General features: G+C 38.5%; 4 protein-coding genes and 1 pseudogene across 12 annotated transcripts; 4 read left to right on the plus strand and 1 right to left on the minus strand.

Moving 5' to 3' along the window:
- The first annotated feature begins 1,860 nt into the window (after positions 1-1,860).
- On the plus strand, positions 1,861-4,420 carry LOC137737846 (peptidyl-prolyl cis-trans isomerase CYP21-4). Of its 2 annotated transcripts, XM_068477415.2 has the most exons (8): positions 1,861-2,045; positions 2,163-2,345; positions 2,462-2,501; positions 2,636-2,680; positions 3,027-3,112; positions 3,577-3,714; positions 3,818-3,968; positions 4,063-4,420. In XM_068477415.2, exons 2-8 carry the CDS (start codon positions 2,194-2,196, stop codon positions 4,147-4,149), a joined length of 699 nt encoding a protein of 232 aa, XP_068333516.1. In that variant the 5' UTR covers positions 1,861-2,045; positions 2,163-2,193; the 3' UTR covers positions 4,150-4,420. The 2 variants fall into 2 exon arrangements, with proteins under 2 accessions (XP_068333516.1, XP_088539299.1); XM_088683173.1 differs by lacking the exon at positions 2,636-2,680 and having other exon boundaries at positions 1,906-2,045.
- Positions 4,421-5,695: 1,275 nt separating this feature from the next.
- LOC137736201 (Nucleic acid-binding proteins superfamily) lies at positions 5,696-9,765 on the plus strand. Its single transcript, XM_068475523.2, has 13 exons — positions 5,696-5,992; positions 6,104-6,290; positions 6,376-6,448; positions 6,558-6,708; positions 6,818-6,921; positions 7,045-7,185; positions 7,261-7,402; positions 7,477-7,620; positions 7,951-8,111; positions 8,218-8,292; positions 8,467-8,605; positions 9,061-9,333; positions 9,486-9,765. The coding sequence occupies exons 1-13, from the start codon at positions 5,744-5,746 to the stop codon at positions 9,639-9,641; spliced, it is 1,995 nt and encodes a 664-aa protein (XP_068331624.2). The 5' UTR covers positions 5,696-5,743; the 3' UTR covers positions 9,642-9,765.
- A 709-nt stretch (positions 9,766-10,474) lies between these two features.
- Positions 10,475-16,794, plus strand: LOC137737622 (uncharacterized). Of its 6 annotated transcripts, XM_088683324.1 has the most exons (10): positions 10,492-11,037; positions 11,231-11,352; positions 11,510-11,636; positions 11,876-11,941; positions 12,044-12,178; positions 12,265-12,366; positions 12,448-12,632; positions 12,747-14,469; positions 15,210-15,255; positions 15,991-16,201. In XM_088683324.1, the coding sequence occupies exons 1-10, from the start codon at positions 10,657-10,659 to the stop codon at positions 16,059-16,061; spliced, it is 2,958 nt and encodes a 985-aa protein (XP_088539450.1). In that variant the 5' UTR covers positions 10,492-10,656; the 3' UTR covers positions 16,062-16,201. The 6 variants fall into 6 exon arrangements, with proteins under 6 accessions (XP_068333259.2, XP_088539450.1, XP_088539447.1 ...); XM_068477158.2 differs by lacking the exon at positions 15,210-15,255 and having other exon boundaries at positions 10,475-11,037; positions 15,991-16,794; XM_088683321.1 differs by lacking the exon at positions 15,210-15,255 and having other exon boundaries at positions 12,747-14,490; positions 15,991-16,794.
- A 1,485-nt stretch (positions 16,795-18,279) lies between these two features.
- Positions 18,280-22,126, plus strand: HCF107 (high chlorophyll fluorescent 107). Of its 2 annotated transcripts, XM_088682935.1 has the most exons (9): positions 18,282-18,882; positions 18,994-19,137; positions 19,259-19,309; positions 19,492-19,797; positions 19,913-19,972; positions 20,172-20,417; positions 20,822-20,932; positions 21,165-21,341; positions 21,468-22,126. In XM_088682935.1, the coding sequence occupies exons 1-9, from the start codon at positions 18,364-18,366 to the stop codon at positions 21,792-21,794; spliced, it is 1,941 nt and encodes a 646-aa protein (XP_088539061.1). In that variant the 5' UTR covers positions 18,282-18,363; the 3' UTR covers positions 21,795-22,126. The 2 variants fall into 2 exon arrangements, with proteins under 2 accessions (XP_068332875.2, XP_088539061.1); XM_068476774.2 differs by lacking the exon at positions 19,259-19,309 and having other exon boundaries at positions 18,280-18,882.
- Positions 22,127-24,234: 2,108 nt separating this feature from the next.
- Positions 24,235-27,326, minus strand: LOC137737455 (receptor-like protein kinase ANXUR1 pseudogene; annotated as a pseudogene). The gene has a single exon (XR_015955204.1). The product of XR_015955204.1 is annotated as a receptor-like protein kinase ANXUR1 pseudogene (transcript).
- Positions 27,327-27,622: the final 296 nt, after the last annotated feature.

The raw sequence follows: 27,622 nt of genomic DNA on the forward strand, positions 1-27,622 counted from the left end.
ACCTATCTAGACGCCCGCCTAGGTTTCAACTCTCACTTAGAGAGAAAATAAATAATTGTCATTCTGCGTTTTATTTTTCACTAAATTGTAAGAGAGCTTTTAAAAATAAAAAAAAAATAAAAAACAAACAAATGATATTATTTACACTAAGGAGGTGGGGAGAGTGCGCTAAGCCTTATAATGGACTAGCAAGAGGGTGGTCCCCGTTTCTCGCGTAAAAGCGATTAGAATTCGAACACGCTGCGTTTCACTAAGACAGATCAATGTTCTAATACTTTATAATCTATATGTCATTCTATTTTTGCAATTTATGTATTCTAATACAATTATATATTTTTTAAGTATAAATAGACATTATTTATATAAAATGTTATATAATAAATTTAATAGAAAAAAAAATTAAAAAAAAACTGTTAATAGACGCCTAAGCATTAGATCTTTGTCCGCCGGCCGACTAGTGCCTAATATCTTTTAAAACCTCCATTTAGCCCAAATATCTCCTCTTATATCACGTCTCATAATAAAAATCTTCATTTGCTTATTTCTATTTATTAATTTTAATACAAACAATATTAAGCATAGGTAAAAAATGAGTGGAATATCATCACACTTTGTCTTCCTCTTGCAAAGTACTAAGCATTAGAGAGACTGTTTGTAATATGCAATTTTTGTCAAAATATAGTTAACTTGATAATTTGACGAATAGATAGGCCAATGACATTGTTTGTTGGACTAATTCTATTTTCGGGTGCTCCAAAAATAATTTCCTAACTTAATTGAGAAGCATAACACCATCTTCTTGGCAACATTAAATAATGAGAGGATACATGAAAGAAAACATTTCGGCGCAGAATCATGTCATGCTCTTTTTTACGGAACGAGGATAAAGATGATTTTTTAATCATATTCGATTACTGTGAATTATGCAGTCAGTTTTTGTCAAATATTATTTGTATTTAATTTTAAATAAATTTTTTTTTAAAATGATTTATAACCGTACTTTTTACGATGAATGAACACGATTAAAAGATTCTTAAAATCTTCACAAAAAAAATCCGAAGAAAATCCTCATTTCTTTTTTCATATCTTGTTGTTTTGGCCTTGCCATGTATAAGCATACGAGTTTTGGTTAGCTTTCCTATCAAGTCTCGTGATTACCCATACAAAATAGAAAAACATGTTTCATTGTACCTAAACTTTCCCAGATGTAGGATGCTTTTTAGTGAATTCCTTTCCAGAATCGACGAACTGAAATTCGAACCATTTAAGAGAGGGAGAGAGGCCACTTAGTACTACGGTCTAGTTGTATTCTTCTTCACTTGTAAGTGAGATGTTTTAGGTTCGATTCTCGTTGAAGGCGAATTTGAATCATATTATTGCTAGCCCATTGTGAGATTAAGCCTCCCTCTCATATTTATATAGATAATATCATTTTGTTAAAAAAAAAAAAAAAGGAGAAAGCGTCTGGTTCGATTATATGAGGTATGCCAGTGTGATAAGCTAACCGGAACCATAAGATTTAAAATGAACGATCCTAATTTCTCAATCTGTAAACTCCGGAATGCAAGATCCGGAAAGGATCTCAATTCCAAATCGGTAAGGATTATTTTTTCCAGTTTTAAAAAAATATGAATCAAATTATTATTCATCTAAGTTGAATTTGGGTCATCTTACTTTCAAATAAAATTATAAACCGGTTCATTTAGCAAAGGCAGGTACGAGCAAACCCCGCGTCTGGCTGCCGCAAACCAAACGCCAAACAACCGAAATCAACACGCTATTTCAATCACGACCGTCCATTCCTTAATTTTTCAAGAGATTTGTTCTCTTTTCTCCGGCGAATAATCTCACGTGGGCTCCATCTCCATCCACCAATTTTGAAATCACAAAATTAAAATTCAACGAGAAACATCGAAAAATTCGAACCAGACCGATTACTTAAAACTGAAATCGCCCACCAAACTCTACTCTGGCTCTCCCTCTCTCTCTATCCGATTCGAACATTTGAACCTCACTGTGACCCAATCCACACCAACCCCCAAAAGGTACTCTCTCACCAATTTCAAATCCCACCTCATTTCTAGGGTTTCGATTCCAATCGATTTGGCGATCAAGATTCATCAACCAATTTTTTAGTTTTAATTAATTTTTTTTTGCTTCAGATTTCGTGATTAGAGTTAAAGTTCGAACCTCATGGCGCGGATAAAGCCGCAGGCGCTGTTACTTCAGAGCAAGAAGAAGAAGGGGCCGACTCGAATCAGTATCGCCACCATAGTTATGTGCAATTTAATCATCGCCTTGGTCGCCTTGTCGTTAGTCGCCACTTATCGCTATTGGTTCCGAAGGTACCATTTCAACTGATATTTTCAAAATTTTGATGATTTTATTTGTTTGGATAGTTGGATTATTATGGATATTTTCAGCTACTTATTTTGTTGTGCGCGCTAATTTGCCCTCGTAGGTCGCTGGACCAATCTGGGTCGGAGTTATCTAATCGAGAGGTATTAATTTGGAATGGGTATTTTCCATTTGTGTAATTAATTAAGAATTAGTTAATCTTCTTGTTTGGATAATAATTATGCGTAAATGCGTAGTTGGTTAAATTAGGTGGGTTTTTGTTTGTTTGTTTGTTTAGGATTTTGATGGGTTTGGCAAGAAGGGCGATCTTCCTGGTTATGCTGTAAGTCTCTTAATACTGCCATCTTTCTATATGGTGTCACCTTGCATAAATCTGCAATTTTCGACTTCTAGAATTAACGTAGCGGGGTGGTTGTGGACCTTGTGGTGTTGGTGCGGCCGTTAAATTTGTTATGCAGCAAAGTTTATCAATAAACTTCTTTTCTCGGAAGGTATCTGGGTTGGGAAAATTTAACAATTAGGATTGCTGCACCGGTTTCCTTCGGTGTTATTTCATTCCTGGTCTCTCTGCTGATGTTTTATTTTTAGAGTGTAAGTCACCTATCTGCTTTTCCACAATTGTAGTTATTCACTTTCTTTCTTCTCCCCCTTCCCTGTGTATTTTGTAGATTCTAAATACACCAAAAGGTCCTATCACAGTGGAACTTTTCAAGGATGGTTCTCCAGAGGTTGTGGATAGATTTATTGACTTATGGTGAGTATTCGACATCACATGTATCTTGCATACATACTTGCTGTAGTAATATTAAATCATGTCTATTTGAAGCTATTTCTCTACAGGGTAAGAGAATAAAGTTAAAATTATGGGACGGGGTGACTTTGTACATAGCTGTTAGTAAAATTGCTCGCATCCAAGGGGTGTATTATTTAATATTTTTATCATCTTATAAGCCAAGGGGTATATTTTGTTGTAAGTCCTTTGTAAATTATCAAATACACAACAACAGGTTAAAGGTTCATATAGCCTTGGTGATATGGATGCCTAGTTGACTTATATCGAGGCTAAATGTAAATAAAATTAGAACTTCGACGATTAGAAATCATTTCAATATTCTGAGTAGCAGTAGCATCCAGAAGTAGACTTGCTTGGTTTTTGTTGGTTGTAAGGGGAATAGTGTGTTATGCCCTCATGGCACTTCTAAGGCATTAGTTTTGCAGTCAAAAGGGACACTTCAAGGGGATGTCGTTCAGTCACGTGATCAAGCACTATATAATCAAAGGGGGTGGTTCCCAAGGACTTGGAGCAGCTGAAGATTGGATATCAAAAGGGAAGCTTCGTAGTCAACTTGTTACGAGGTTTGTTTCATAGATAAAACTTTTATATTGGTTGTGTGGCCTGTTGGTCCTGTGTTGCAAAGCTGATAGCTTATTCTTGCCTGGTTCCTGTGTGAACCTGTAGTCCGAAGCATGAAGCTTTTATGCTTGGAACTACGAAGGCTAGACCAGACAACAAAGAATTTGAGCTTGTTATCACAACTGCACCAATACCAGATTTAAATGATAAGCTAATTGTATTCGGACGGGTCATCAAAGGAGAGGAAGTGGTACAGGTATAAAATTCTGTGCAGCTTGGGTAACTTATTCTCATGCCTAGACTTGGATAATACCTAATGTATAATGCTTTGCATACGTTCTTCCATTCAGGAAATTGAAGAGGTCGATACAGATGAACATTATCGGCCTAAATCATCTGTAGGGATCACTGGCGTGATTCTGAAACATGAGATCTAAGGGCGACTCAATTCTAATGTGAAGTATACCTGTACAGCATCGTTGCCGGTTTGAGCTTCGTCTTGCTGGACTGCTCCTGCATTGTTTGTGACAGTACATCATTTAGGTTTCTGATGATCCCATCCAATTTTTCCTCCTTTCTCGATTTGGGTTGTAATTTGCAGTGGGGAGGAGGGGAGTTTTGATACTTTTTTCTAGGTACAGATTCCATATGTGGGGTGGACAAAATACGACAATGCAGCTAATCTGATATGCGAGTTTGTTGTGGTAATCATTGTGTTATCATTATTTGATATTTCAAATTACGCTTAATTATTGTTAATTTGTTATGCCCTCTAAATTGTGACTCATATGTCACTTCGCCCGCTGAACCTCATTTTGTCTGACTTCGCCCGCTGAACATTCTCTGTATCACTGTTTCAAAGGTTCATGGGTCAAGTAAGACAAAATGGTTTTGAGGGGCATAGTGAAAGTTGAGACACACTCTTTTTATTAAGAAACCTGCGCGTAATAAGGGACGTTTTATTGATTGACGAAAAAAGAGGTTGCACTTAGTTGGGAAATATGAATTTTACCCCTCGCAATACCCCAAAAAAAAGGGAAAAGAAAAAAAATACATGAAAAAGAATGGACATAAACTTTACCCTTTTAGAAATGAAAATAAGAAAGATACAAGGAAAAGAGGTAAAGGGGGACATGAAATTTAACTCATTTAAAACAAAACCTAAAGGTAATAATATGCAAAACAAAATGAAAGGACGATCAGGCAAAAAACAAAAATCATCAAAAAGAGGAGACAAACTTGTAGGTTGGTTGGGATGTCTAAAAATCTGTCCAGGAAAGGATACCATACAAGGGAAGATGAAAGCAACACTAAATTTGCCAATTTATCAGCGATGGCATTCCCTTCTCAAAAATATGAGAGCAACGGTAAACCATGTGCTGCAAAAGGGAAAGGCAATATTTCCAATGAATTTGAAGCTGCCAAGGAGGATAAAAAGAGGCAGAAGCAAAGCAGGAGATCACATTGAAAAAGTCAGTTTTGAGCCACAGATTTTACCAACCCAGTTAATACCATTATATCACAATTCTAAGGGCATAAAGATAATTAAGTTTTTAATTTTAAGGAAAACTAACGAAAAGTCCTTAATAACTTTAGTTTTAATCAAAATGACAAAATAAAGGTGTAAGTGAATAATATAAGGAATGAATTTTTAAGGTAAAAATGTCATTTTCATTAAAAATGAACAGTAACATAAGCGTTTCGTTAAAATTCTCTTTATTTTATGCCAAAGAGAATGGGACAGAGCTTCAACAAGAACTTTGAACTTTTTTATCGGAATTTCGTGGCGACGTTCAATGATGAAAAGGGGTGGGGAGTGACTAATCCTGACGGAATTAGTGCGTGCGAGGCCCATACTAATCCTATGGACTGCGGCCCAGTCCACTACCGATCCCATAATTTTCAAAACCCGCGCCAAAAAGCGGTACGATTTCTCTTCCCTCCCATTTAAAACCAAAAAAAAGTGTATTACTATTTAATACAATATTTACTCAGAGCAGATTAGCAGGGCGAGTTGTAAACTCAGCGAAAATGAACTCAATCAACTCGGCCATGGACATCGATGAGCAGAAAGGCCACGAAGATCCGCTTCTCGAATTCATCGATTACGCCAGGTCCGTCCTCTCGCCCGAAACGGACGAAAATCTGGATCCGAATCAAAACGGAGCGGAGACCAGTACTCGACCCAGCTGGAACTGGACCGCCTCTCGGATCCTCAAGACTTGCAGCGCCTACTCCAGCGGCGTCACCACCGCGATTCTGCTCTCAGACCTCGCCCAGGTACTGCCCTTAATCGAATTCCTCTCTCTCTCTCTCTCTGTTTGGTTGCCGAGAAATGTGGGGAAATGAAAGAAAGGAATAATATGAGAGTTTGTGTTTGGTTTTTGATAGGCGTGGAGCGAGCAGCGTAGGGACAGGCCTCCGAAGAAGATGCCAGAATGCGTGAAGCAGTTGAGGAAGAAGCATAAGAGGAGGAAGCTTCCGAACACCGTGACGATTGACTCCATTTATGAGAAGAATTTCTTGTCATTGAGTAGTGTTTTGGAGGCCGTTGTTGTAGAGGCTTTTGTTCTTCCGGGTAGTCTCTCGTGTCGAAAATTTCAGTGTGCAACGTGATTTTTGTTTGCATTTGTTGTTGAAATTAGTATTTTTTATTTTCTCAGGTACCAACATCCATATGCTTTCCTTGGGGGATTACTGGAGCTCCAATACCATTGACATTTATCTCCACCGCCGGTAATTACCCGAAATCTTGGAGTCTACTGCTTTTATATGTGTATTTGCAAATTACAATTACATTGGAAGTTTAATCCGAAACCAAAATCTTGAATTTTTGTGCCTGCAGGTACTGTGACTTAGTAGATCCCCGTAATGGGATTCTGAAGAAGGGGAGGGAGATCTTCCTCACTGGGTGCTATCTTCGTCCTGCCACCGGAGGAGGATCTAGCTATCCACGGTTGTTGCCAACGGAATATCTAGTGATATTGCTAGATGAGGTAACTTTTACTGTTGGACTTCTTCAGTGCCTTGCGGTTGGGAAAAGGTTTGGGGATGATTTTATAAATTTTTTTTTCTTACATTTCCTTTTTGTCTTCACTAATGTAGGATGACGATGGTGATTCATTGTTGATAGGAGCTAAGTTTTATTCGGATTCATTCTCTTCAATTTCTGCAGCTAATAAAGATGTCCCTTATTCATTGTATGCAAGGTTAGATAAATTTTCTTTATATTTTAATAAATCGAGATGTTCTATGAGGTATAGAGGTGTTTCGTGGTGTTAAATTGTGCGTGGTGGTGAACCACTTACCTTGCTTTTCCTATTTATGCGTAGAATTGAATCTATTGGGCCACTGGAAGTTCATGGGAAGTTTGGAACTTTACAGAGAAAACAAATTACTCTTGTTAACGATGATGACGTCAAGCTACAATTTCTGCTGTGGGGTGATCAGGTTGTCCTGGCCAATCTTTTGAGGTAAACTCTTGCACTAGAATTCATATTTTTTTTTAATACTTGTTCCTTATTATGTCCATAATTCAATTTCTTCAGTGTGGGAAGTATGCTTGCACTGGATAAACCATATGTCTCTAAAGCTATAGATAGTGGTATCGAAACAAGTGGTGAAGTTTGCCTTGAATTTGGTAGTGCAACACAATTGTTTTTGGTGCCTTTCATTCAACATGAGGAGCAAGTAAGTCATTTATCTTCGTTTTAGTAATTGGGTTATCACTTGAAGTGCTGCAGACTAATTTCTGTATTAATCAGGTATGTGTGGCACTGACACCAAATCGGTATCAAGGGTCAAGACTTCTGAGCACAATAGATCCCAGTCAGGGTCCACAGGTTTCTCAAGTTTCCTTGCCCTGTGATTCACATGGGTCTATTGACTTCAGTAGCTATCCTTTCCGAGTGAGTTTCCTTCTATTATACTTCCTCATTTTATTGACTGCTATTTAGCTGTGCCTCTAATTTAATTTCTGTTAGAAGCTACGAGTATTGTGCTTCTAAAGGAGTGCATTAGATATAACTTTTGCACTGGTCCCTAGTGTATCTAAGTCATACTATGATTCTTCAGGAATTATCTTTAATGTCCTGATCCATTCATGTAAACCTATCATGCTCTTATCTACTAGCTAATGGATCACCCAAGTTCATGTGAAATCAACTGCCTGTCCTGATGCTCTTTTTACCATTTGTTCTTAATTTTTATTAACATCTCTTGCTTGTGAAGTTTTGCAGTCATTTGTTTCTGGCCTTCGTGACAAGATGACTGGTGTCAGTCTTTATGGTGTTGTTACCAATATTGTCAAAGAAAAACATACCGCAGAAGCAGTCTTCTCCTTGAGAATTGAAGATACCACCGGACCAATTTGGGCAAAGTTGCATTTTGTGAAGAATTGGTATGGAGAATTAGTTAATTGAATACAGATGGTTTTACTGTCCCTTCCCTGATTATAATGTTTACATATATAATGCTGATTTTGCTTCTATGTATTTATTTCCTAGGTCGCTTGGAAGGTTAAGCCTTGGTCACACAGTGTACATATCAGGCCTGACATGCTCTATGACAAAGCGGAAGTGGTGAGCTTATTCAAGAATCACAATTAGTCACCTCTGATGTCAGTATGTAGGCTGGTTAACGTTTTTTCTAATGTTGGCAATAAGTCAGCTTGTATTTTTTGTTTAGACACTTTCTGATTTGTTTCTAGATATGTGGTTTAGTTTGGTTTCCATTTAAACATATTTGCTTGGCAGCTTGGAAGCATCATGGTTCGAGAACAGTGCTGGAGCTTCTTTCTTCAACCTCAGTTGCTTGCCAGCATTACTAAATTCATCTTGTCTTCGTAAGTTGTCAAGACTCGCTGATCTATCCAGCCAGGGTAGCTGCACGCAGGTACGGGATTTGCATGAACTTAATTTTTGGCTAGTAGCCATGGTAGAACATTTGACTTAAGTTTCTGTATGTATTCGCTTGTCTATACTCCTGAAGTTTCTGCTGTTAATCTACTATGTTCACTGGCCTTTATATTCAGCTTCTCTTCGTGTTCGGGCCTATCAATAGCAAACGTTGGCCAGTTTATCACAACTTTGTTTCCAAAATATAGTTTGGAATCGAGGAACGATGGTAGATTGGTAGGCCTGACTCCTGAGTGTGCCCCTGCATTGGTTTTGTAATTATTATCAGTACACCAACACCCAACCGCTCATACAAAACTAGTAGAAAAACTACACCTAAAATATAAAGGATTAATAGTTCTGTAACTTTAAGACAAAATTACCTTGCATCCCTTCTTTGAATCAGTTCTCTTGGTACATTGGATGTTTAGTTATCGGTTATCATGTGGACAGATAGTTCAGGTTTGGGCAGTTTGGCTGGGGGCTCAGTCCAATGTCAGTACAAGATTTTCACATACCACGTGTGGCCATTTCGTTATTGAGCACCCCAATGGGGTTATGGAGTGTAGCTTCTGTAATGACAACTGTTGCGCTGAAGTTATCCGCACTTTCCACCTGAAAGTCACTCTCGCAGACGAGAGTGGGAAGGTTTTTGCGTGGTGTACTGGTCATGCTGCTGCAGAGTTGCTGCAAATATCTCCTGACGAATTCCATGAACTGCCTGAGGTAATCCTATGTCGCTTTTACAATCAAGTCACAAGGATCTCCTCTTGGGTCCTTAATTTTTTTATCTGTATTGATGTTTTGTTGAGAAAACGCTTCTAGTTTTTGGTGTAGGCGAAGTTCTTATTGATCTAAAATTTTGCTCTGTATCCCAGGATGAACAAGATATGTATCTGGCTTCCTTAGCGAAAGAGCGATTCACGGTCGCGATTGTTAACTGCAAGCGGGGGGGTTGTGAAGGCAGTGATGCTCTATTGCAAGAAATTGAAGGCGTCTCATGGGAGATCACTCGGGCATTGAACAATGAATAATTCGTTGGCTTGAAGATGTAATATTTTTAATCGTCGAGTAGGTAGTTCAATTTTGTATGAGCAAAGTATAATAAGAAATTGATATATTTTTGGTGCAAATGAAGTGGAAAAGATTTTAGAAAAACGAACCAACGGTTCAAAAACTATCCTTAACTTGCACAAATAGTGGAAAATGAACCGTTGAGATTTTTTAGGTTTGAAGTTTGTGGATGACGAGTTTTTACTAAACATTATTATGATGGCTCTGTTTTGTGACTTAATTGAAAACTTTCATCTATTAGCGTAAATTATTGTTGTATATAAAAATGAAAAATTAGAGTTAAAATTTGGTTAGTTACTATTGTGTGAGAACATAATGAAAATCAAATCCATCGTAAAATTCAAGATATATTTAGTGATATATTTGACCGTGTTATAATGGAAACAAAAGGCGTAATGGGCACTTTTGTAATGGTATATTTGACGGTGTTATAATGAAAGTAGAAGACATGATAGTTACCTTTATAATTTCTGAAAGAGTCGTACACGACACGTTACTGTACGAAAACAGCGTGTTCAGATTAAAATTTATAGAATCGTATTGAAAATGAATAAATCCATTCCTTTTACAAGAGCGAATAGATCTTTACAGATATTGTCGTGTCAACATTAGACTTTGTTTGCATCTTCCTTGCCATCTTGATTGTGAGTAGTATTGTTGACTTGAGCACCATACAAACATGTATTAGCAATTTGCTTAGGTGATGAGGCTTGTTATTTTAGGCGGGCCAAAATTTGTAAAAGCCCGTTAAAGGAAAATAACTATAAATAATAATTGGCCGTACTAGGGTTTTAGGGATTCAGGGTTTAAGGGGGGGGGGGGGGTTGGTTTTAGTCACAGCAAGCACTTCAAGCTCCAGTCTTTTGTACATCAAAGCATCCAAGCTTATCATTTCGTCCCCAACGGCGGTTTTCCATCACCGTCAGGCAAAACCCTAGCACAGTTTTCCCTCTTCAATTCCAGGGTTTGTAAATTATGGAGGATTTCGACGATGATTTCGGGGATTTGTATGCAGGCGTTGAAGCGCAGGCCAATTTGGCCATCAATGGCGTAGCAGACTTCGCTCTCTTTTACACAGAAGATGTAAGTGATGATAATGGAAGGGCGAAAAACGCTAGTCCTGGCTCCGATTCGAAGAAACCCGATTCTGTCTGCGAGGAGTTGGGTGAGAAAGTTTCGGCTTTGGAGGAGGATGAGGACTTCAATGAAAGTGATAGCGAGGATGACCTGAAAATAGTGCTGAATGATGAGGACTGTGAGGGCAAAGTGTTTCCAAATGGTGGCCGAGGGCGAGTGAAGAATGATGAGCATGAGGATGAGGGTGATGATGGTTTTCCGCCTACGAAAGAGTATAAGGTTGTATCTTATTTTTGTCTAAATTAACTTGAAACTAGTAATTTTCAATCTTTGGTTACAGAGAGTTCAAGTATTCGGAATCTTTATGTATAATCGATATCTTTCTGCTTACAGAACTAGATGTTCATAGATGATGATTACTATTTTTCATATTCATAGATGCTTGGTGCTTTGTGCTTTCTGCTTTGTGCAGTACCATGATAATAGTATGTGCTATCAACACAAGGGGTCGAGCTCTCAGATTAGTTGTATCCGTGATCCCCCTAATCAAATGGTGGCTCAAAATAGATATGGTTTCAGACTTCCTTGGTATAGGTTAGTAAGTTACAAACAAAATTTTAAATATTGCACAAACCCAATTTTGTATAATTGGGAATTTTGGCTACAGTTTGAACCTTCTTAAAAATGACGGTTTTAGAGTAATACTGAACTGGACTATGACACATTAGCGTCCTTGTTTTCTTTTTTCCAGGACAATACTTGATGTAAACATTGAATCATTTGAGGAGAAGCCATGGAAGTATCCTGGAGTTGATGTAACAGATTATTTCAATTTTGGTTTGAATGAGGACTGTTGGAAACAGTACTGCATCTCCCTGGTAACTGAAATAATGCCATGCTTATCGTCCCAAAGAAATTTATGGTGTAAAAATAGTGTCCGTTCTAGTCTTCTAGATCCCATTTAGATGTTCTGGCAAGTTGAAAAAGTTTTTTCCCAAAACTTTCTATGCTGTGCTGTGCCGTTAATGGTCTTGTGATATGGCCAACCGGTTCTCATTTGTTTTCTTTTAACACAGGTCTGAGTAAATAAAATCCTAATACTTAAAATGCATTGCAGGAACAACTATGGTTAACATCTATGCAGTTTGGGATCCCTGTCTCAAAAGCGTCAAAATTTTATCAGGTTATTTGTTCGAATTTTTTGAGGATCTTATTATATCACCATAATACTTGTTCAAATTTTACGTGTTGACATGTCCACTAATATCTTCCTTACATAAAATAGGCAAAAGAAGCTGGATCTGCGTATGAGAAATTCTCCCAGGAAACTATTTATAAAGAAACGAACAATGCTGGACCAACGAAGTTTGCTCCGCCTCTATCTAGAGATTCTGATTCCAGTTTCAGAGAGTTGGAACTAGTATGTCACAGTTTATTACTATTCTCTGATTCTTGTATTTAGAAACTTGGTTGAGATGGTTATGACTTGGCTTTTGATGTCTTCAGCCAAAAGGAAGAGCAATTCAGGTTGAAGATAGTATGGTTGAACGCCAACCATCTTTTGATAGTAGGCATCCACGTAGTTTGGATTCTGATGTTGTGATACAGGTTGGCTGTCACTTTGAATTGTCAGATGGATTTGTTGCATCTACCTTACATTAAGTTATCCCTAATTGATTGATTGGGCAGATTGCGGTGCAGGATGGCACTGAGGAAACCTCAAACTCTGGTGAGGAACAGGGCCATACAAATCTTACTGCACATGAGGCATCTGATAATGGAGAATTAAATGCAAATGGCAACCGAATTATTCCTGCCAAAGAAGATGATTTATTGGTAGGAACTCCAGAAGGGAACACAAGAAGATCAGACAGGTTTGTATTCTGTTATATGTGGAGCCCTAAATAATTCAATTATTAGGTTCCATATATAAATTTAATTACAATTTCTGAAGGCATAATTCATATAGTTTTCCCTGATATTGTCAGGTGTTCCCCGAGGATCAGTGCCACTTGTCCAATGACAATAGATTCTGATCAAAGAAATAACCAGGTCGTTGATCTGGATGGGTATGACCAAATTCAGGGGAATGCTGTCTCATTGGAGACTACTAAAATTGCAAATAAAACAAAGGGCAGTGTCGGCAAGGATACTTTGTATGCCGATCAATGCCTGATGGAAGCACAATTATCATTTGGTGATGACGATCAACTTTGCCCCACTTCATCCTGTTTTGGAAGTGATTCTGAAGCATCAAAGAATGGTGTTCGTTTTGATCCAGAAGATATTCATACTCCTGTCACATCATCTTTTGAGAACTCGAAAAGCAATGGCATCAAGAGAACAATAGTTGATATAAAAAAATATTCCACACGTAAAAGTCATGCTCGAAAGGAGAATAAGCATCAGAAAAGGAGGCTTCACAGTGTTGTTGAACCAAAGATTCACATTAAAGATGATGATGATGATGCGTCCCTCACCTCGGAAATGGAGGATCTTTATGACAGGGATAGCTCATTGAATTATAGCAGACAGAAGAAAATTCTGCGAGATTTTGGCTATAGTGATAGAGAAGATATTTCAGATTATAAAGAATCTAGGAGATATGCCGACAACCATGTTCATACCGCTAAAACAAATTATGTGGATAGAAAAGGTAATCACAAGATCCAAGACAAGCTAGATCCATATTTCAGAAAAAACTGGAATGAAACGGAGTATTTTTGTGAAGATAGGGATAGAGATTGGCATCGTTTTGGAAGAACACGATTCACTAAGGAGAGGAGTCCTCTCTCGAGCAGGGAGTCCAGGGGGTGGCATTCCAGTTATTCCCCACACACTGTTGAAGAAAGGGATGCTCAATTTAGAAGGAATGCCAAGAAACTGCAGTTTCAGAAAATACCCATCCATGGTGGTGGCTGTTTCGGTTATAAACGTGAAGATGACTTTGTGGGAGAAAAATTTAGGAAATGTGCTTCATTGACTGATCGAAGAATGAATAATTTGGATGAATTTGATGAAGGGCAGTTTCCTCAGCTCAGGAGAGAATTACAACACTCCGGGGGAAGGGGTGGATATGTTGACAGTCCCAAATTTAATTGGGATGATTCATGTTCTGAGAAAATTGAAGATGAATATTGCAGACATGGAGAGAATCAATATTTGTTCGATCAGTCTTACAAAGAATCATACGCAGGTGATGAAGGAAGGTGGATTGATTCCCTATCACCAAGAATTGATGTTTCTCGCACAAAAGCAACTGATGAAAGATATTGGAGAAATGCTAGAGAAACATACTCTGCTGAATTCAAAGAGAGTAATTGGTTTGATAATCGTTATAATGCTGATGAAATTGATGACATCATTTATCCGAGTGATCAATTTAAGTGGAGAAGATCTAACTGGCGATCTGAAGTCCTACACTGGACTGAGGATCAGTTAACTGTCAGGTGCCGTGGTGATAAATTGTATTCTGAGAAGTCATCCCTTTCATATCAGAAATATGTAAGACGTGACAAATTTCATGCTAAATATGGTTCCTACAATGATGCAATGCATGTTATGCTACCAGAGCAGGATAGATTAGAATTGATGAGAAAAGGAAGTAGTGCTAACTGTATTAATAGTAGTTCTAAGATGTATATCGGTAAGCATGAGCGGACGGCCCTGAGGTGCAGAGGTTCGATTGACTTGGTTGTTGGGGAAGGAAAGGTACGGTTGGGGGAACCCAAGGTGAAACCTTGTATCATTGAACTTGTATATATGAGTGCTCGACAAGAGTTGAGCAATCCTTTCTTATTCTTTTAATGCTATCTCATTGCATTTTTGCTCTTTTCTTTTCTCTATTTTTTTGTTTCCTTTCCTCTTATATCATATTTCTACTTTCCTCTCTGTTAAGTAATGTGTTACCTATATGTTCTTAAGTGTTGGTTCCCATTAGGAAGGCCTTCTAGGTCCAGTGTCTCAAGCATGTAAGTTGGGGGAATAAGGTTCCCAGTCCATCATCAAGGCATTATTGTAGAATCTTCTATACTTTCCAATTCCTCGTTATCTGTCACGAATTTCAGGGTAAAGTAGCCTTGTCATGCTTGTTGATTTCATGGAGGTTGACAAGTAAAAGAGACTGCTTTACACCTTGCAAATCAAAACATGGTGGTAAAATATTTGAATAAAATAGGTGTTTTATATTGGATGATATATGATAACAATGGGTGTTACTTGAGATATTGTTCAAGTCAGCAGAATCTTTAGTATTTAAGGTTGCAAATTTGCATGAATCCAACATGCATTTTTATTTTATTCTTTTGTTTCTTTTCAAATTTGGTTGTTTTTCCACACTACCTATCATCACATGCTACTGTTATAGTTGTGGGTGGTTTTCATATTTATCTCTCATATTTTGTACAATTTCATGTTCTTATTTCCATGTTTGTTTGTGTTTTGATTTTTAGGGTTCATTTGATCTGAAAACTTTGGTCTTCTTTGTAACACCATTGGGTAAGGTTAATGTGATTTCAATATTAGTCTGCAATTATTTTAATTCTTCTCATCAGTAGTTGTGGGACTCCTTTTGGGCACATACCCAGTTGAAGAAGAAAACGGGAGGGATTCTCCCTTATTTAGCTTTTGTCTTTCATTCTTTATTTATTGAGATTCTTTCTTTCTTGCTGTCAAAAAGTTGCAACCTTTGTCTCTTTGCTATTTCCATGCTCTGTTAATTTGTACTTCAAACTATGGCTAATGTCCTATTGGCAGTCATGCTCTTTACTTTTTCTATTATCCGAGTATTCCTGCAATGCACCGACAATTTAGAGCTCTTAATCCTTGTTAGGCAGTTTCCTACCAAGTAGCAACTGAATATTCAATGTGAAAATCAAATATTTGTGTTTCTTACATCAAATCTCAGTATCAAAGGGAAAAGGGAAAGTTCCCGTCTCCTGGATTTGATTGATTAGATGTCCTTTGAACACAAGTGATACTTATTGAATGGTCCTCTCATTTTATTTACCTTAGTTTGAAGTCTTTTACATCTGCCACCTATTTGAAGACATTTTAACGGATGTTGCAGGGCGTGAGTGATATTTCCTTAGTTTGAAGTCTTTTACATCATACTTGGAACTAGCTGGAATTTTGTTGATGGTTCATTCTGCTGCATGTTTCCAATCGTCTGTTTTACTGTTTAGTTGACTAATATTTTACATAAGTGTAACATTTCCTTGCTTTACGCTGCAGTCCTCTGTAAGAAGCCACAAACGTGGAACTTTGATTCGCAATGGTATGCTGGAAAATATGGATGGTGGTGAGCAGACAACCTTAGCGGATTGTAGTCAATATGAGAAGGTAAGGGCAGTCCAATTTAACACCCGAAAAGTTGGACGCAACCAAAACAATACAAAAGGGCTCGGTAAGTTTCCAGTTATAGCTGAAAATGGTGATTTGGATGCTGAAGCGGGCCAGACTCTAACAGAAGACCTCAAGACGGCACATCCCTTACAGAGAAAACATGCTTCTGAGTATTCATCAGCAGCTCAGAATGTGAATAGGCGAAGATTCTGTGGAGAAATTGGTTCCAGTGGGGACAAGGTTGCAGAAGGATACGACAACCAAAGGATTCTTGCAACGAAGGCAAAAATGGAGAAACGTGGGGAGCGCTTTAAGGAGCCAATCACCCTGAAAAAAGAGCCAGACAAGTTGTCCAAGCCTGAGATTGATCTTCTAGTTGAAACAGCTGAAGCACAGTTGCATAGGCCAAGCCGAAAGAGGCGGTGGGGCGGTTAGAGGCTGTTTAGGAGACTTGTGATTGAAGTCTTCGACAGGATGACTTGTGCTATTTGAAGCAGGTCAATAAAATATAAAACACAACTCAGCAATCAAGATGAAGAATCAGGTTAGAAATTTAATTTGCCTTCCTCTTTCATTGAAATTGGAGGAAAGATTTGATATCTAAATGTACTGACATTTTCCCTACCTGTAAAAAGGTTCATTGGTATAATAATAATAATAATAATAATAATAATAATCTCCCATGGTGATTCATTTTTGAGGATTTGTACAATTTCGTAGGGAGTCGCTGCTTTCGGTTACTTAGTTTCTCATACAATCTTATTTCTTTGAAAAAGTGATGGTGATGATCAATTGCAGATGGCCAAACATCATGTTCATGAATTTTTTGCTCGAATTCGTTACGTTTTTTTTTGTTCAGAATGCAGACTGATGCCATTCACTCTAATATCGTTCTTGCCTGTACGCAAGCTTTGTAGCTGGTTGTTTATTTTGTTATGGCATACAAGCTCAAGCTAACTTTTATCACACATTTGACATTTTGTTCTTGCGAAAATCTTCTAAATGGTTGTGTGAGCCACCGTCCCGCTATATACAGGTTACTCCTTACAGTTTGATTTTATGACCGAACATGCTTTAAATGGAAGAAAATGAGACCTAGAAAAAGCGATCATACATTTTATATGATGTAAGAGAGACTAATAGGTAATATATGTCTGTTTACGTTGAAAAACTTAATCCGACTACATTAAAAAACTTGGGTAAGACACTCTACCAATGTCATCCTGTACAACGCCTTTTACAAAAAAACGAGACGAATTATATTTTGATCTCATCGGATTACACTGAGCTTTCCTGATACGTGGCCATGTAGAAAAGCAACCGCAAAGAGTTCTACCTAGTAACCCACGCTCGCATGTTCAGATTTTGGGTTGTTTTTGTCGGATGCACAATCTGATCTTTAAAAAACTGACCAATGAGGGGGTTCCACGTAGCATAACAAATCTGTCCTCATCAGAACCACAGGAAAAAGAGTGGAAACGTGGCAAAGTGTAGACCAGTCTACTCAACTTAAGTATATGTAGTCTCACTTGGAGGAAGCTGGTACCCGGTGACCGCTAGTTTTGAGATCGCTCTTCTGGAAATTCCAATTGACTAAAATATCCTTTCGAACATGAAATCTCAAGAAATTATAACAAAATGATATAATCTAGTAACTTCATATAAACTTTACTGAAAATCGCAACACTCATTTGCTAAAAAAACACTAGCTTGTAATGCAAGAATCGTTAATCTCATTCAAATCTCCCCAGCCACAAAATATGAAAAAAATAAAAATATTATCGTTCATATCCCAAGTAAAAAAGGTGCTTAAATCGTCATTAAATTTTTATTCGAAATCCAACTTTTTAGATTAACTAACATTAAATAATGTGCCAGTTGAATTTTATACCAGTTTATCATCTAAAACTTCAAAGTTTGTCTAGCATAAAACAAAGCTTAATATGCACCAAAATTTTCAGTTGTTGTTTGTTCACTTGATTCATGCTATGAGCCGATTTATCATTCTAAATTTTTTATTACTCCATTCAAAATCTATTAAACTCTCATGTGCTTAAGAACCTTTTTTAGTTTGGTTTTTGTTATTTTTTTAATACAAGAGAAATTTGTAGGGTCCAAAAGTGCGCACGTCCACGGCTATAAGGATATAATAGTAATTATACAGACAGCATTCTTCCTCTACCCGCCTCACATTCGCGGTTTCAACGTGGATCATACAATACGGTTTAATCCGTTAAAACACGCACAGACAGAGTCACAGAAATGCACCTTCTCTCTTCTCCCTCCTCCTCCAACCCCCCCAACTTCTCTCTCTTCTCCGCCTCCCAAACCCCTAACCCCCTCTCCAAATTCACCTTCCGGATCCCCACTTTGCCCCTCCACTCCTCCCCCTATTCCCTCCCTGCCCCTCCGCCTCCCCGCTGCTCTTCCCGGGACTCCCCTACCCCAGTCCTCGACCCGTTCCCCGTAAACGCCACCGTTTCGACCGAGAGCCAGAGTAATGACGTCCCTCCGGAGACAGAGTCCGCGAAACGTGAGCTCGTGGTTCGCCGGCCGGCGATGGAGGTCTCCGGCGAGGGAGATGCTGGCGGTGCGGCTACTACTGTCCTCGACGCAGGGCTTGCCGAGCTGGCGAAGAAGATGCCGATATTCGAGCCGGAGGCTGCGGAGTCGGGCGTGAAGGAGAAGCCGTTGGCGGTGAACTTGGACTTGGCGTTATACAGAGCTAAGATCTTGACGAGGAACTTCCGGTACGCGGAAGCGGAGCAGATACTTGAGAAGGTATGTATGGATATGGAGTTTGGGAAAGTGTTTGTGAAAATGCAAGTTTGAATATTTTTGGAGTGCTTGATTGGTAATGCTCTGTTTGATTTGCTTTTTGGTTTGCGAAAGTGTATATATTATTGGCCGGAAGATGGGAGAGCTTATGTGGCATTGGGGAAGGCGTTGAGCAAACAATCGAAGACTGCGGAAGCTCGAGCTGTGTATGAGAAAGGGTGCCAAGCTACTCAAGGAGAAAATCCATACATTTGGCAGGTGGGTTTTCTTTGTTTTTCCGAAGTGAACTCTCTGCAATTTGTTATTCATCTTGGAAAAATGGAAACACACAAGTCTGGAACTTCATTGATTATGACCAATGGCTATTGATGCATGTTAGTTTTCGGGTTTTGTTAAGATGAGCGGCTTACATTCACTACGAAAGATGGAGGTACTGCCTGAATTGGTGAATGATTTAGTTGTTGATTCTTTATGGATATGAACAAATCAGGCATTCCGTTGTTTCTTGTAAGCGTCCGAAAGAATCTTGTTGGGAACTATATTTGGGAATAGATCTTGCTAGGATTGATTGATTGATTGATTGATTTCATTAATTGAGGTGGGTTTTTACAGTGCTGGGCTGTTTTGGAAACTAAGATGGGAAACGTAAGAAGGGCTAGAGAATTATTTGATGCAGCCACGGTTGCTGATAAGAAACACATTGCTGCCTGGCATGGGTGGGGAGTTCTAGAGCTAAAGCAGGGAAATATCAAAAAGGCAAGGCATCTGCTTGCTAAAGGTCTAAAATTTTGTGGCGGGAATGAGTACGTATATCAGACACTTGCATTGCTGGAAGCTAAAGCAAATCGCTATGAGCAGGCTCGGTATTTGTTCAGCCAGGCTACTAGGTGCAATCCCAAAAGCTGTGCCAGTTGGCTTGTAAGTCAGCATTTTCTTGCACACAGGCTTCTCAGTTACAAAGTAACTTTTCATTTCTATTCTGGTCTGTTGAAATGTTTTTCTTGTAGTAATTTGTCCAATTCTTACGATACAGGCATGGGCTCAGTTGGAAATGCAACAAGAAAACAATCGTGCTGCCAGGCAACTCTTCGAGGTGATTTTTTATTAGTAAATTGTCAAAAACGTCATGCATGTCGATCAGGTCCTTTTCATCGTAGATTAGGACTTTGCAGCAGTACTTTTTTTCTTAGAAATTTAGAATGATTTAGTTACTAAATTGGCTGTGTTAGTTTTTTCGTTTTATGTTCTGTGTTTCCAGTGTTCATTTTAATGTTTTCCACCTCTATCTGTAGAAATCGATACAGGCAAGCCCCAAGAATAGGTTTGCATGGCACGTTTGGGGAATGTTTGAAATTAATATAGGTAATGTTGACAAGGCAAGAAAGCTTTTAAAGATTGGTCATGCACTCAATCCAAGGGATCCAGTTCTCCTTCAGTCCCTTGCTTTATTGGAATATAAAAACTCAACCGCGAATCTTGCTCGGCAGTTGTTCAGGAGAGCATCTGAGTTGGATCCAAGGCATCAACCAGTGTGGACGGTATGACTCTCTTATCAGTACAGAGATCTGAGTTTGATCGTAAATCATAAACCTGATGCAATTTTATTTGTTTGATATGACCGGCCTGATAAATTATGTTTGTGAATGATACAAGTGGAATCTGTGACTTGTATACCGCTAATTTATTGGGCGTTTTGTTGCCTGCATAAAGTGACTTACATCTTCTTGTTGCTTACCATGACATTCCTTTTTATCTTTCTTTCATACAACATCATAATTTCTTTGTACAAAAGAAAAGTGATTTCCCTCTTTTATGCATTGACTACTTGCTGATAATACCTGATAGAAGTATCTTTAGGATTACAGGGCTTGTTTGTGCATACATGCATCATTGAATTTAGCACAAAACTAATTCATTGATTGCAAAATCTTCGGATGTTTAGGCTTGGGGGTGGATGGAATGGAAAGAAGGAAACATAGAGACAGCAAGGAAATTGTATCAAAAAGCGTTGTCTATTAACTCAACTAGTGAAACTGCTGCTCGTTGCCTACAGGTAATGACCTTAATTAGGTTTCTGGTATCTTATATATACTATAGAATGTTCAGCTAAGTTTTTAATGAAACTTCCTTCGCGTCCTTTCTATCATGATTGTTAGCAAAAGGATTAGCAACGACACATAAGAAGCAATATTCTTAAAGATGAAACATAGATCAATGTCATTGCAACGTTATCCACATGTATGATTATGAAGGCTTTAGGCAATGACCATCTGTTTGTGTGGCAGGCTTGGGGAGTTCTAGAACAGAGAGTTGGTAACCTATCAGCCGCCAGGAGATTATTTAGGTCCTCCCTTAATATAAATTCTCAGAGTTATGTCACATGGATGACATGGGCATCATTAGAGGAAAATCAAGGAAACGCTGTACGGGCAGAAGAAATTCGCGACCTCTATTTCCAACAGGTTAGTACTCACTAATTAGCTAGGTTACTGCATCTTACACGTGAAAAGGCTATTTGTTTGGGATGCAAGTCTTGGAATGCTTCAGGCCCTCAACATTGAACACTCTTTTTTGGTTTCTTGCAACAGCGTACTGAAGTTGTAGATGATGCTTCATGGGTTATGGGATTCTTAGACATCATAGATCCGGCCCTTGAACGTATAAAGAATATCTTGAGGTTGGACCAGAGTTCAAAAGAAATGCAACAGGACGCTCTGCGAACAATAGTTGGAGCAAATGAAAGTAACATCGATGAAGAACCAATCAGCCCTTCCTCTAATAGCAATGACATGGAAAGCGAGAGTGGGTTTGATGTGGATGCATTTGTTAAGGAAAAGTTATCTCTAGACCCATCAAAGCTAGAAGTTCAGATGGTGACCTCGCGACCTTTTCCGGTAAACAGAAGTAGAGTGTGAGCATTGTAGTGAGATGTGCCAATGGGGAACCTGTTACATAAGATGGAGAGGATCTCCAGAGGGATCTTCTAGTACAGAAAAGGTAGAGCATTTGAATCGTATATAGGATTCATGTGACCCTGCAATCTCCCACTGAAAACCGGTTGCGGTATATATACTGGGGATAAATTAAGAGGCCTCCTTCCTATGGCCTCTGTGATTAATTTGTAGCATGAATTTTGAGGGTTCGCTTTGTATATTTCATATCTCTGACTCAAAGCTTGAATTGGGATTTTATTCTGTCGGGGCCCTTGTAATTTACTGGACAACATCAATAGCAATACCATTTTAAATTGGGGTTTACACAACAAGGTTACGTCGTCACAGTTGGATTAGTCACACCCAGTTATCGAATTATTTATGTATAATATACTGCCCATGCATATACGTGAATCGAATTTATAATCTTCTCCAATCAATTAATAAAAGAGGACTACCGTTAGATCATAGCTAATTGATCAATTTCTTTTGGTCATTCTGTTGTCAATGAGCACACATGATTCCAATGAGTGATTCTAATTAGTAAACCATGCATTGTTGGTGGAGTGTACCACACTGATGAGATGATAAACAAGTATAACCATGCAAGTAAATCAATACACACACACACATATATATGTGTGTGTATATATATATACACGATTAATTAATGACTGAATCTTTTGATGGTACCACATAAACGGCTAGATGCGTTCTTGTTTCTCATTACGTTTAAACTATGATGAGTGACCCTAATAATTATTTTTCATATTAGGTCTAAATCCACCAAGAAAAATGCGAAGAAAATTCTCTTAACGTGAGACTCTTTATAGACTCTTTACCTCCTCACAATTTAACATTAATTCTCGCCCCAGCATTATAAAATATTATATAAAAAATGAGGTGGCAGAGTCTTACTTTTGAAAAAATCTTCTTAGCATTTCTCATTTGACAATATTATAAATCGCAAGTTTAAAATTATATTATTGTGGATGACTCAAATTTTACTTATTTCAAATCAACTCACTCATCATTTAAAAAATAATAAAAATTCAAGTTTCCCCTTACAGTAATTTCCACGTTTTTTACTCACTATTCAAGTTTGACCCATCTGTCTTAACGAAAAAAGAAAACAGTAATGGAAGGAAACCACTGAGAAATTAAGGGATTTTAACGAAAAATTTCTGGTACTGTTCATTTTAACAAAAATCCACATTTTTACACTAAAAAGTCAATTATGGTACTATTCACTTTACCCTTTATTTTGTCCTTGTCGTTAAAACTCAAAATTTTCAAGCCATTTTCATTAGTTTTCCTGAAAAATTACATAGGAAAGTATCCACGTGTCTTGGAGTCCAAGTAAGGAAGAAAATCTCAGAGTTGGAGCAAGAATCACGATTCAGATCAGGAAGATAGCGGACAGCCGGATTCAATCCCAAGAATTAATCACAGAAGACCAAACCAGGAATGTTTTGAAGGCAGTGAATTATGTGCCAAGTAATGTTCCATAATTCCTGGGATATATATAAACCAAGGTTTAACAGAATATGACCCAAATTGTTTTGCTATCCTCTCCTACCTTTCGTTCTCCGGTAAATTTCTTTATGTGGTTTATCTTTTCTACCCATTTTACTTCCAGATTTCTTGTAAGTTTATAATTTTTGAAGTGTTAGCACTTTCGTTAAGTAGCTTTTTTTTTAATTAAAGTTTCTCAAACACTAAATATTATTGTTGTTCCTGTAGTTTCTTTCTTTTTGCTACTCTATATTCTTTATTTTGTCGGAACTCTCGATCAATTCGATCCCTGTGCTTAGTTTTCATGACCTTTAAATCTTTCTTGCACTAATTAGTCGCTTCTCATGTATGCACTTCGATTTTCTATTGTTTAAAACAGCGGTTATCCTAAAAAAAACTAAAACCATAAGAAGAAGAAAAAATAAAACCCTAAACCATTATATGCCAAGAAAATTTTCTTTTCTCATGTCTGGAGATTTGGACGAAGAAAATAAACTTGGAATTTAAGTAAAAGTCAGAATTTATAAATTGACATACACCAATTCAGCAAGTTTTAGTACTTTGTTCAATTCTTGTACTTCTTTGTTGGGCATCTATATATATAAATTTTTTTTTATTGTTGATTGGATTGTATCAAGCACTTTTGAAAAAAGCCACTTCGAACAATTTATCAGGTAGAGGAGGTGACAAATAATATTTGCAACTGTTCCAAGTTTATTACAATTGGGAGTTGAGGCTAGAGTCTAGGATATAATTTGATTTTGAAGATTGGAACAATTTATTTCCCCCATTCTTTTCCTTCAGGTACAGAAACCAAAACAAGATGTAACGAAGGCTTCAACCTAATAAAGTGTGCTGGAATATAATTTACAAGGCATGCATCGTATCCCCCAAAAAATTTCTGTGATAGTTTCAGTCCTCTATTCTCATATCTATCAAGGTGAAAAACCGAATTGAAGAGGCATAATATATAATATTAGAACACAGCCTACAAAACAAAATTCCTAGACAAAATAAAACATAGAAAAAAAGTGGTAACTGATATGCATAGTCTGTCTCATCTTCCTCTTGGATTCACTATTTGTGAAAAAACTGCACTTGTGTTTAAGTCATCGACCGTAGCCTCACTTGAAACGGTCTCTTCCTCAATTGTCAGTGTGGCATTGTGCATAGCATAAGCATCATTTGCTTTATCTTGAGCAGCAACTGCTTCTCCATCAGGGTTTTCATGCAGTTGAAGAGCAAACTCAAGGTTCCAAAGCACGTCCCCCATCGAAGGGCGTTCGAGTCCATGATCAGCTAAGCATTTCTCAGCTGTCTCCGCAAACTTTTTCAAGCACTCAGGATTAATAGGCGGCCCTGATTTGAGATGTGGATCAATAATTTCGAAGAGAATTCCCTTTTTTAGACAATGTATTGCCCAATCTGCAAGACTAACTTGCTCCTTAGGCAATGAAGCATTGAGGGCCGGCCTTGCACACAAGACCTCAAACAAGACTACTCCAAATGAGTAAACATCAGATTTTTCCGTCAGTTGTTGCCTCCGAAAATATTCGGGGTCCAAGTACCCAAAGCTGCCCTTCACCATTGTACTCACATGGGTTTGGTGAAGATTAGGACCTGTTTTTGATAGCCCAAAGTCAGAGACTTTAGCTACCCAATTCTCATCCAACAATATGTTTGTGGTTTTTACATCTCTGTGGATGATGGTGTATCTTGCACCAGTGTGAAGATAATGCAGTCCCCTAGCAGCTCCAATGCAAATTTCCAACCTTTGCTTCCATGACAAGGAAGGATTTTTGCTCTTGTACAAATGCTCCCTTAGAGTCCCATTAGCCATGTAATCATAAACCAGAATCATCTCGCCGTCCTCTTCGCAAAAACCAATCAAAGAGACTAAATGCCTGTGCCTGAGCTTTGAAAGCATCTCGATTTCTGTTTGGAACTCATGAACACCTTGCTCTGAAGATGGATTTGATCTTTTAATAGCCACTTTGGTGCCTCCATCAATAATGCCTTTGTAGACCTTCCCAAATCCTCCAACCCCAATAACTTGAGATTCGTCAAAATTCTTGGTGCCATGTTTGATCTCAGGCAATGAGAAATGCCTGCAAAGACCTGCAGCCAGGCTCGAAAGATGGCTGCTACCTGTGTTACTCTTGCCCGAAATAGTTGATGTGTTAGAGTTACCATAAAGAGGCAACCAATTGCCCATCCCGGGATCCATTCCACTCTTTCTCTTCTTCTTTATGTACACAGCAATGCACAATGCCGCAACCACAGCCGCGCCGCCAGCAGCCCCGCCAGCTATTCCAATTACTTCACCCTTGCTCTTGGACCCTGCTGGTGGAGAAAAATTACTTGCTGCAGCAGCCTCAGCGTCTTGAAGCATCTTAGATGGCACAGGATTGGGACCGGCTAAATTCCCACGCGTATCATTGAGCTTAAAGATCTCCAAACCATTAAGAATTGAATCATAGTACTCTGGTTTCTCCGACACAGATGGATGCAATGCCACCCATATTTCTTCGTCACCATCTCTGTCATTAACAAAAGTTGCATAATCCTTGTAAACCGGCACTCCTATGGACCCTGACCAAGCAATAACGTCCGCAGTCTGCTGCGCTGTTTGGTTGTTGAGAAAAATATCAAACACCCTCTGATTAATCCTGGTGAGTTGAAGCTCACAGAAATGTAACCTAACAACATATGTGAAATTTGCATCAACGGTGAAAACCCATGTGAGATTGTAATTCTGATTGAGTTTCGAATTCGGTCCCATCGATCGTGCAGTGCCGTAGACGTTGGGTGGAGCAATGTACTCCGGCAAATTACTAGGATATTTTATGCTAACATTTTTCTCAGCCTGAAATGTGACTCCAAATGCTGCACCGAACAAGTACGGCGAATCGTCGTACCATGTTCTTGTCAGCCCCGAATCATTTCTTGTCGGAATAAACTGTCCACCGACATTGAGCCTAAACATTGTCTGAAGGGAAGAGCTTTGTACATCGATGGTTTGGTCCTGAAACCCGATCATGTTCGCTGGCTGAAACATCTCGGCCGGCATCGAAATTACCTCAATGCCATTGACAAAAGCATAGGACTTATCATGTTGCGACGAGGGTACGAATGTAATGTTGAGATTGCCGGATTGGGCGGGAACGAGTGAGAATTCTCTCATGATGTAGGCCTGCGTGAGAGCTTGGGTTGTAATGGCAGCGCTGAAATTGCGAAGGAGAGAAAACCCGTTTGCGATCACGTCGAAATACGAGTTCGAAGCGTCGAGGCCGTCGTAGGAAGACGGATAAAAATGGAGCCGAGCCAGAAGGCGCTGCCGTGGGGAAACAAAGAACTTGTAGGATGCTGCAGAGTTGAAAATTCTTGCAGACATGTACGGGATTTGGGAAGGCAGAGAAGGATCTTGGTATTGCGCCGTCGCAGTCTTTGAATTCTCCGAGGATGAAAGAAACCGGGAATCTGGTACCCATCTGCGGCCGTCGGAGTCGGTGCCGCCGCTCGAAGAGCCGCAAGCAATGATGTAAGATTCAGAGCCAGTGTCTTTGCTGAGAACATGAATGGCGTTTAAGGAGAAGGATAATATGATCAGAGAAAGTAAAATGTGGGTTTTGGAGATCATAGCTGGAAAGAGAAACCCTTTTGATGGGAGATTCAGGAACTGAAAGGTGAGGGAGGAAGATGATCGATGTAGGACACAGGAAAAAAAATAGCACAGGAGAACAAGAACAGTAAGAGAAAATGTTTTCCTGTACAAAATGGACTTCTCGAGGGCTCAATTCAATTACAATAGTTTGACTGAATCTAGATCTGCTTTTTATTGCTTCATTCAAGGGTACAGATTGAAAATTTACCTGGGATTTTCAGGAGGAAGCAAGAATTATAAAACCAAACTGTGTTTTGCTTTCATTTTTTCTGCATTTTTCTTTCGTTTTTTTTGTTCCTTTTTTTGTGAGGGAGGTTTTTTGGCCAGGGTCTAACGGGAACGTTAGGATAGGAGGGGTTGTTACTGGTTAGAGAGTAACGGGGCAAGAGAGAGAAACGGTAAATGCTCTTTGGTATTGACTGCCTTGGCGTTACTTTAGGTTAGGTTTGGGTGGTGATGCATTTAGATTGTTGGGATCTAAATGGGTAAATAATTACTGCACATCTTTTTTTCCTTTTGCACATTCGTACTTATTTATGTTCATTGGTACTTGTGCTTTATTCGATATTTATTTTTTAGTATTTTGATATTTTTACACTAAAAGAATGAAGAATTCAACTTACTTTCAAAT

This window comes from Pyrus communis, chromosome 13 (genome assembly GCF_041283825.1).
Source record: "Pyrus communis isolate YQ-2024b chromosome 13, ASM4128382v1, whole genome shotgun sequence".
Taxonomy (NCBI): Eukaryota; Viridiplantae; Streptophyta; class Magnoliopsida; order Rosales; family Rosaceae; genus Pyrus; species Pyrus communis.

Bases quoted from the DNA above. Each gene is read 5' to 3' on its own strand.
- LOC137736201 (XM_068475523.2), top strand. From the start codon at position 5,744: ATGAACTCAATCAACTCGGCCATGGACATCGATGAGCAGAAAGGCCAC. The intron at 6,291-6,375 runs GTAGTCTCTCGT...TTATTTTCTCAG, and splicing joins AGAGGCTTTTGTTCTTCCGG to GTACCAACATCCATATGCTT. The intron at 7,403-7,476 runs GTAAGTCATTTA...TGTATTAATCAG, and splicing joins TCATTCAACATGAGGAGCAA to GTATGTGTGGCACTGACACC.
- LOC137737622 (XM_088683321.1), top strand. From the start codon at position 10,657: ATGGAGGATTTCGACGATGATTTCGGGGATTTGTATGCAGGCGTTGAA. The intron at 11,942-12,043 runs GTTATTTGTTCG...TACATAAAATAG, and splicing joins AAGCGTCAAAATTTTATCAG to GCAAAAGAAGCTGGATCTGC. The intron at 12,633-12,746 runs GTTTGTATTCTG...TGATATTGTCAG, and splicing joins AACACAAGAAGATCAGACAG to GTGTTCCCCGAGGATCAGTG.
- LOC137737846 (XM_068477415.2), top strand. From the start codon at position 2,194: ATGGCGCGGATAAAGCCGCAGGCGCTGTTACTTCAGAGCAAGAAGAAG. The intron at 2,346-2,461 runs GTACCATTTCAA...TTGCCCTCGTAG, and splicing joins TATCGCTATTGGTTCCGAAG to GTCGCTGGACCAATCTGGGT. The intron at 3,715-3,817 runs GTTTGTTTCATA...GTGAACCTGTAG, and splicing joins CGTAGTCAACTTGTTACGAG to TCCGAAGCATGAAGCTTTTA.
- HCF107 (XM_088682935.1), top strand. From the start codon at position 18,364: ATGCACCTTCTCTCTTCTCCCTCCTCCTCCAACCCCCCCAACTTCTCT. The intron at 19,138-19,258 runs GTGGGTTTTCTT...GATGCATGTTAG, and splicing joins AAAATCCATACATTTGGCAG to TTTTCGGGTTTTGTTAAGAT. The intron at 20,933-21,164 runs GTAATGACCTTA...TTTGTGTGGCAG, and splicing joins CTGCTGCTCGTTGCCTACAG to GCTTGGGGAGTTCTAGAACA.